The sequence below is a fragment of the Hyaena hyaena genome, unplaced genomic scaffold (genome assembly GCF_003009895.1).
Source record: "Hyaena hyaena isolate Hyena2069 unplaced genomic scaffold, ASM300989v1 scaffold_611, whole genome shotgun sequence".
Classification (NCBI taxonomy): Eukaryota; Metazoa; Chordata; class Mammalia; order Carnivora; family Hyaenidae; genus Hyaena; species Hyaena hyaena.
The window spans coordinates 1,205,970-1,214,507 of NW_024081242.1; the positions used below are offsets into that span (position 1 = coordinate 1,205,970).

An 8,538-nucleotide genomic window follows, 5' to 3' on the forward strand; every position below is an offset into this window, starting at 1 on the left:
TTGCTTTTACCATATGGTAATTATTTCCAAATCACAAGTGCAAACACTCACTCTGATTGGAAAATTAGCAGATTTCAAACTCAGGTAATTTGTCCCTAATGAGGAACTTGTTGAACTGAATTTAACAATTAACTCGCACACCCTTTGCTGCCTGCGGCTTATGGGAGTGAAAGAGGAAAGAAGGACTGGCAAGCCTAGGGCCAGGCCAGGCAGGACTTGCCACCCGCTGAGGGCTGGGATGCGGAAGGTGTGTAAAGAGGCTGTGGGGACATCAGGAACTTGACTGTTCAAATGGCTAGATATAGCCAATCACAAATATATGTCAAAGTAGGGGCGCCGGGGTGGCTCAGATGGTTACGCTTTCGACTTCAGCTCAGGTCATAATCTCATGATCTCAGGGCTAGTGGGTTCGAGCCCCGCGTCAAGTTCTCTGCTGACAGCTGAGAGCCTGGAGCCTGCTTCGGATTCTGTATCTCCCTCTCTCTGCACCTCCCCTGCTTGCACCCTGTCTCTCAAAAATGAATAAATGATAAAAAAAAATTTTTTTAAACAAACATATGCCAAAGTAGTGGGAATAATACCGTGAGCCTCCATGTACCCATCACCCCGGCTCCCACAATTACCAAGTCATGGCTGCTCTGGCTTCATCCACACTGAGGAGCAAGAGATCAAGAAAATGGACAGGGAGGGGTGCCTGGGTGGCTTAGTCGGTTAAGCGTCCGACTTTCGCTTAGGTCATGATCTTGAGGTTCGTGGGTTCGAGCCCCGCGTCGGGCTCTGTGCTGACTGCCAGCTCAGAGCCTGGAGCCTGTTTCCGAGTCTGTGACTCCCTCTCTCTCTGACCCTCCCCTGCTCACGCTGTCTCTCTCTCTCCTAGAAATAAATAAAACATTTAAAAAAAAAAAAAAAAAAAAAAAAAAAAAAAAAAAAAAAAAAAAGAAAATGGACAGGGAAGAAGAGTGAAAGAGCAGGTGGTGTGTCTCCTGTCTTGAATTCCCACAGGTTCCAAGCTCCTTGGGGGAGGGGGAGCACGGGTGGAATAGGTGAGTTACAAACTGCTGGGATGGTCTCTGCCCCCTCCATGTGCATTTTGAATCTGGCAGAGCAGAGCCTGGGAAAAAGCTGCCCCTTGTTTTCCTGTCTCAAGTACTCTGCCCTGCCTCATGGCCCTGGCCACTTACTCTCTCCCTGAGGCTTCGGGTCCAGGTGACCAGAAGCCCTGAGCGTTTCTGGGAGCCCTGGCTTAGCACACACAGTCAGCAATGGTCACTCCCTGTCCAACCGTGTGCTCCGATGCCTGGCTCCCGCCTCTTCTCCAGCACTGGTACCACTTCACGCCTGAGGCTCTGTCTCTATGATCTGCTTGGCTGTTTGTCCCTCTAGAACCTCCTTCTCCAAGTGGCACATAGGCACGTGCGGCAACTGACCACTTGAGACGTGGCTAGTGAGGCTCAGAAAGTATTTTTTTTATTTTGACTAATTTAAATTCAAATACTGGTACTTGATCCAATTATTGGAAAACTTCTAAATATGTCTGCAAGATGAATCTACATTTTCAACTATAGATTTTCAAAGAATCTGAGTACAGATCAAGTAATTTTGGTGAAACTCTAGCATCTGAATTGAGAAAGGCTGTAACTGTCTGGACTTTGAAATTTAGTAAAAATAAAAGAATGTAAAACATCTCACTAAGGATATTAAAATATTAATTACATGTAGAAATGATAACCTTTTCAATATATCGGGTAAAATTAATTATTAAGGGTAATCCTCCTGTTTCCATTTACAGGACTACTAAAAAATTTAAAATTATATATAGGGGCCTCACATTATACTTCTGCTGGATAGCGGTGACCTGGAGCTAAACTCTTCTCTGCACTTGCAGGTACGCTCAAAAAATACAATTCTGTTGCCAAACTTCAGCCTATGACAGAGGCCTCAGGTGCCCAACATGTCATGTTATCCTGGCTGCACCTGGATTGTCCTGGATGAACATCTCCTGAGCCATCTTTTCTGCTCCCTGGCTGACCATTCTGGGGCCATATACCTTCACACAACCATGGCACTGCGCTAGGCCCGGAACTCATGAAGACACAACCCGCATGAACTAATTTCGACTGAGATGATAAATTTGACCTGGGGTAGGGAAGACCTTCCAAGCTCTCAAGATACCAAAATCAATGTAAAGTTGACTCAAAACACACATCCAGAGAATATCCTCAAAAGGGACCTTGCATGAAGTTCCAGCATTGGGAAGGATCATTACAAGGAAATAAAGGCCACCACATAGTAATAATGACACAAACCTGAATTTATTTGGTAGCCCAGGAGGGGAGCATCACATTCCTCAAGCACAAGTTCAGATGGTGTCTCCCAGCAGTACAGTTCAACCTTACACACAATGGGTTTGAAATTTATGGGCCAACATACATGAAGTTTTTACTCGATAAATGCTGCACAGTATTTCCTCTTCCTAATAACTGCCTTAACATTTTACTTTTTCTACTTACTTTATTGTAAGAATGCAGTATATAACGCATATAATGTACAAAATCTAGCACTCGACTGGTTAAGTCAACAGTAGGCTACTAGGAATTAAGTTTTGGGTTAGGCAAAAGCTATACACACAGATTTCTGACCACGTGGGGAATCGTAACTCCTAACCCCCACACTGTTCAAGGGTCACCAGGACTAAGAGGGCCAGAGGGAGGGCAAAAGGAAACAAGTACATCGCATCAGGTGAGATTCTGAGCGCAGGTGTCTAGTGGGTTCCCAAGGTCGAGCGGACACTCTTCTGAGCAAGTTCACTTCTTCGAAGTGCTGCCACCACACTCAAAGATGTCCACGATGGCTTACACGAAGCTCTCGTGGGCTCCCTGTCCCTCCCGTGGCACACCTGATTATTTGCTCGGAGGTGGCCAAAATCCTCCCTCGCCAGGATCCACAGCACATTAGCACAGCCGGGCTGCTCAAGCAGGAGCCACCCACCAGCTACCTGCCTCTTCACTCATCGATTTTGGAACTGCCAGACCACATTTCCCTTCTCTGTCAGGACAAGAGGCAGGGACACATGCGTGTGTACACAGACAACAAAGTTTAAGCAGACAGGTTGCTCTTGGAAAACGGTAACGGAACAAACTAGAAGAAGCTCTCAAACACCAATGATCCCAGCAACACTGTTCACAATGGCCAAAGGGTGGAAGCAAACTCCGTGTCCGTCAGTGGATAAAGGATGAACTAAATGCGGTCTATGCGGACAGGGGAACATTCTTCAGCCATGAAAGAACGGACGAAACCCGATCCATGTTACACCACAGATGAACCGTGAACACTAGGCCAAGTGAAAGAGGCCAGACAAAAAAGGTCACATGCCATTGGACTCCCATCACCGGCGAACATCTAGAAGAGGGAAGTCCACAGCCAGAAAGTACGTCGGTGTTTTCAGGGCTGGGGGAGGGGAGGACGGGGCCCCCGTGCTTAAGGGCTACAGAGATTCCTTTGGGGTGATGAAATGTTCTGGAAACACAAGAGGTGGCTGTACGGCAACGTAAAGGTATTAAAGGCCACTGGGCCCTAACTTTAAAATGGTTCCTTGTCGCTTATGTGAATCACATGTCAGTAAAAAGAAAGGCCAATGAGACGAACTTCGGGGATCTGCGGAGCCCCGTGACACAAGACAGAAGGAATGGACACGAGGGGGCAGGGGCTGCTGAACAACTGATGATGAGCAGAAAGGGACAGGCAGGAACAGGGGGTGGATTCCTCATGAGAAGTGAACAAGGTCGCAAACTTGAAAAGCAAACAAAGAAAACTTCTTCAAATGTGTAGCTGTTCCATTTCTGCAGATAACCTGGAGTTCTAACACAAGTAAAGGATTTGATAGAGAGAAAGCAAAGACCTCCCACAAGTGCTTTTTCAAGGCCAGTGATTGTACCTGGAGAAGGGCTGAGCTCAGCCTGGGGACCGCCATCGGCACGGGCGCCCTCAGGGGCTCAGCCACTCTGCACATTGGGAGGGCTCCCACATCCTCCAGATGAGCGAGACAAGCACCATGTTTTGGAAGTTTTCACAAGTTCTTTCAAAACAAATTTGTAAAGGTTGCATGTAATACGCTGCACACAACTTTTCAAAACACGCCAAGCTACATTCTTCTAAAAGGTGTTTCTCCTATTTAATAGGTCACTTCAGGGGTGCCTGGGTAGCTCAGTTGGTTATGCATTCGACTTTGGCTCAGGTCGTGATGTCATGGCTGGTGAGTTCAAGCCCCGCATCAGGCTCTGTGCTGACAGCTCAGAGCCTAGAGCCTGCCTCTGATCTGTGTCTCCTTCTCTGTCTGACCTACCCCCACTTACGCGCAATCTCTCTCTCTCTCTCTCTCTCTCTCTCAAAAATGAATAAACACGAATAGGTCACTTCAGTACCGATTCTGTGCAGTGAAACCATTTAAAAAAATTTTTAACGTATATTCATTTTTCGAGAGAGAGAGAGAGAGAGAGAGCACAAGCAGGGGAGGGGAAAGAGAGAGGGAGACACTGAACCTGAAGCAGGTTCCAGACTCTGAGCTGTCAGCACAGAGGCCGATGTGGTGCTCGACCTCAAGAACCCCGAGATCATGATCTGAGCTGAAGTCAGACCCTTAACCGAATGAGCCACCCTGGCGACCCAAACTGATAAGGACACGTTAAGAACAAAAAACAAAACAAAAGAAACTCCAAACGAAGTAAAATCTCGGAGTTCACTTGGGCCGATGCTCTGGTGTTTTTAAACAGAGAGAAAAGAATGCAAGACTCAGGATCTGGGAGGGGAAGGCGTGCTTCTGTTCTTCTGATCTCTGGACGGGCTCCCGGCCCCCTGGCCCCACAATGGCGGAGTTATCTGGGAGGCCAGTGTTGTCACCTCCACCGGGTGCTGCGAGATGCCACTCGGCTGCACCTGCTGCGGTGGCCCCGGCTGCGAGGCAGGGGACGGCTGCAGTGTGTGGCAAGGGCCGCTTGGCCCGGCTCTCAGCTGGCTGTCCGCAGCACAGCCACGTGGAGCCGACCCGGATGCGTGGGGCTGCAGCGAAGTCCCCTGTCCGGGGAGGCTGAAGACAACGGCTTGCTGAGCAGGCGAGGCCGTCTCTGGACGGGCTGAGCCTTGGGCACCGGGACCCCCGGGCGCTGGCTGCTGAGGCCCAGAAGCCGAGGCTTGCTGACGTCCTGCTCCTGAGATCAGCCAAAAGAGCCGCTGCCGTGGCTGCTGCTGGGCGTTCAAAGCGGGTGAGCCTTGCGGAAGCTCCAGCAGAGTCACCGACGTGAGGCCTGAAGCATCTTTTAAAAGCAACGGAACGAGGACCGGGGAAGCAGCCTGTGGGGCGGCGGGCACGGCATCCGGGGGCCGAGCTCCCGAGGGCAGGCTGCTGGGCTTCGTTCCTGCAGGCGCTGTGGCCCCAGTGGTAGAGCCCTGCCCGCGGCTGGAAGCCCCCGCCAAAGCCTGGGCTGCACAAAGAGAGCCCAGCACTTTGATGGTGTTGGGGCCAGGAGGGTGTGCTGTGACCTGAGGGGCCAGGCTTCTTGGGGATGAGCCAGGAGGGGACAGGGTGGCTGCAGGAAGCGTGCTAGCTCGAGTCACCTCTTTCTCAAAGGGTTTCTGGGAGCTGGCCGTGACCGGGGAGGCCAGGGCGCTTTGTGATGAGCTGGCGGTGGACACAGTGGCTGCAGGAAGCGTGCTAACTCGAGTCACTGTCCCAGAGGACTGAGGGAAGATGGCCGTGAGCAGGGGGGCCATGGTTCTCTGTGATGAGCTGGCGGTGGACACGGTGGCTGCACGATGCATGCTAACTGGAATCACTTTCACAGAAGACTGCTGGGAGCTGGCCGTGACCGGGGGGTCCAGGGTTCTCTGTGAGGAGCTGGCAGTGGACACAGTGGCTGCACGAAGCATGCTAACTGGAATCACGTTCACAGAAGACTGCTGGGAGCTGGCCGTGACCGGGGAGGCCAGGGTTCTCTGTGATGAGCTGGCGGTGGACACAGTGGCTGCAGGAAGCGTGCTAACTCGAGTCAGTCTCACAGAGGACTGCAGGCAGGTGGCCGTGACCGGGGGGGCCATGGTTCTCTGTGAGGAGCTGGCGCTGGACAGGGCGGCTGCAGGAAATGTGCTCACTCGATTCGCACCCATAGAGGAATTCTGGAGAAGACTCGGAGGCTTCGGAGCAGGAGGTAGAGATTTAAAGAAGCCGCTTGCCTCCAGCGGGGTAGAACTGTTCCCTGGCCTCGTCCCTCCTGAGCTCCCGGGAAGTCTGAAGCGTACGGGTGGACGGCTGACCCCCTTCCCCAGGACTGAAGAGCAAACCCACACCATCTTGGGCCGTGCCGGCTCTTTCCCAGGAGGCGGCTGGCTGGGGCCGGCTGAGCCACCGGAGCGGTGTGACACGGTGACGGGACACTTGGCCTTCTGCTGGACCAAGACCTCTGACCGAATGACTGCCGTCCCAGCATCCGTCTTTGAGCCAGGCAGGACACCGTCTGGAGGGTCATCCGTGGAGGAGTGTGGACGAGACCCCTGTCCCTCACATCTGGCTTCCTTGCAGGCCCTTCTGTTTCGGGACAAAGGTGGGTCCTTCGGCGGCTGCATGACGGTCAGCTGCGTGCTCGCAGTCTCACCGCCAGCTTGACAGCCAAGTACGGAATCGCCTTCTAGCTCGTGGGCTGGCCAGGCTGTTGGTGGCAAGTCATTGTATCGGACGGACTGCTTCCCTCTGGCGTATTTCTGCACGTCCACTTCAGAAGGTACGGCCAAGTCACAGGGTCTCTGTATCCACATATCTACACAGTTCCCCGCTTTAGAGATTTTGAGGTCATGCTGCTGACCTGCTTGACTCTGTCTGCGCTTCTTGCAAGCGGCCCACGCTCTCAGCTCAGGAGGAAGTGGACGATGAGACAGCTCCTCCTGCAGGTGCAGGGAGCGTGCAGAATACCTCTGGAAGCTCCTTTTCATTGGGCGAGTGTTCATCTTTTGCTTGTTATAGAGCAGCCTGTTTGCAGTGCAGGCTACTGATACAGAAGGATCAAGACACAGCGGTTCGGCAGTGGCTAAGATCAGCTGGCTCTCGAGCAAAAGTCTGTCTTCCTGGGTCCAGGTCGGGTGATCGCTGGCCATGGACTGCACGTCGCAGACTAACGTCTGCATCGTTGGCCGCAGGAGGACATGCCGGCTCTCGTAGCCTGGAGGTTCCCGACTGCACTGCCGGTAGTCCCGTACTTGGGCTACGACACACCCAGAGTGAAAAAAGTTAACCTGACATTTTTCCAGGAGGTCCACCAGGGCGGGAGGCAGTTCTTCAGCGTCCAAGTATTGAAGCAACTCCCCTTCTTTATAAGGCAGTCGGATGGTCTCCGAATAGGAGCCCCTTCCGCCCTCCAGCATCAGCGAATATCCCTCCTTTCCCGGGTACAGGTTGACCACTAAGCACGGCAACGACTCTCTCCTGACGAGCTTCTCCAACAAGTTCACGTTGCTTCTTAGTTCCTCCGCGGCCTCGGGCTCCTTCCCGCATTCTTCCACATAGAGGTCATACAGTTTCTCATACAGAGACCCTTCCCCGCTTGACGAGCCTTTCCTTTTAGGAGGCCTCTGCTGGGCACTCGCAATGACATACTCCGCACGCTCCAAAGCTCGTTCCAAGGACTCTCGCATCGCGGCACAAAAGGGGCCCTGAAGCGAAGGGCAAGCGCCAGCGCAAGCGCCGTGAGGAGCTGAGGAGCGGGGCGAAGGTCCCCCCTCACGTGGAGGTCGACTGCTGCAGACGCCGCCACTCCACAGTGCGGCCACCGGCCTAACTTCCAAATGGACGGCAAGCAACCCGCCCCAGGAAAGCACCGCACGACATACCTGCGATTTGGGTACCCAAACCCAGCAACACCGCCGCGCCGGGTCCGGAGCCGCCGCGGGCTGGGCCGGAAGTGGATGTGAGCCCCCCGCCCTCCCGCGCGCCCCGGCGCTCTCCCCCCGCCCCCCAGCTCCCCCCTCCCGCCCCGAGCCTCCGCTCGTGCGCATGCGCGCGCGCTCCCTGCAGGCCGCAGGCCTCAAGCTCCAGCCTGTTGTCGCCTCCCCGCCTCCGGGCCACCACGAGGCCCACAGCCCGCACTTGCGCTGCTGCGCGGCGGGGCCTTTCCTTTCCCCGTCGCGCCAGAAGCACGCCCCAAAAGCAGAAGCAACGACCCGAAAAATACCCCCTTCCTGCCACGGTCCTAGGCCACGCCAGTTGGCGCGGGAATGCGGTGTCGGTGTCGGGCAAGCGGCGGAGGCTGTGCGTTTCCTTCGTTGGCCGGCGCCTCCCCCAGAACTGTTCACTGTTGCTGAGTCTCCCGTCGTGAACCGCGGGGCTGCTCCTGGTGCCCTTGGCCGCCGCCGCGGCGCACCCGCCCCCCAACCCCCCCACCCCCCCACCCCCCCCACCCCCAGAGTCCAAAGCTCCCGCCTCCATGGAGGCTCCCCGCATCGGGCGCGGGCCTCAGAATTCTTCCTTCCCTGGATCTGCCACTGATCCCTGCCTGA

At 54.2% G+C, this 8,538-nt stretch overlaps 1 protein-coding gene across 1 annotated transcript; it reads right to left on the reverse strand.

Annotated features, from left to right (window-relative positions):
• Nucleotides 1-4,788: 4,788 nt before the first annotated feature.
• On the reverse strand, nucleotides 4,789-7,677 carry LOC120248764 (transcription factor SPT20 homolog). The gene is made up of 2 exons (XM_039257236.1): nucleotides 6,079-7,677; nucleotides 4,789-5,535 (listed from the first exon to the last, which is right to left on the reverse strand). Exons 1-2 carry the CDS (start codon nucleotides 7,675-7,677, stop codon nucleotides 4,789-4,791), a joined length of 2,346 nt encoding a protein of 781 aa, XP_039113167.1.
• Between the last annotated feature and the right edge of the window lie 861 nt (nucleotides 7,678-8,538).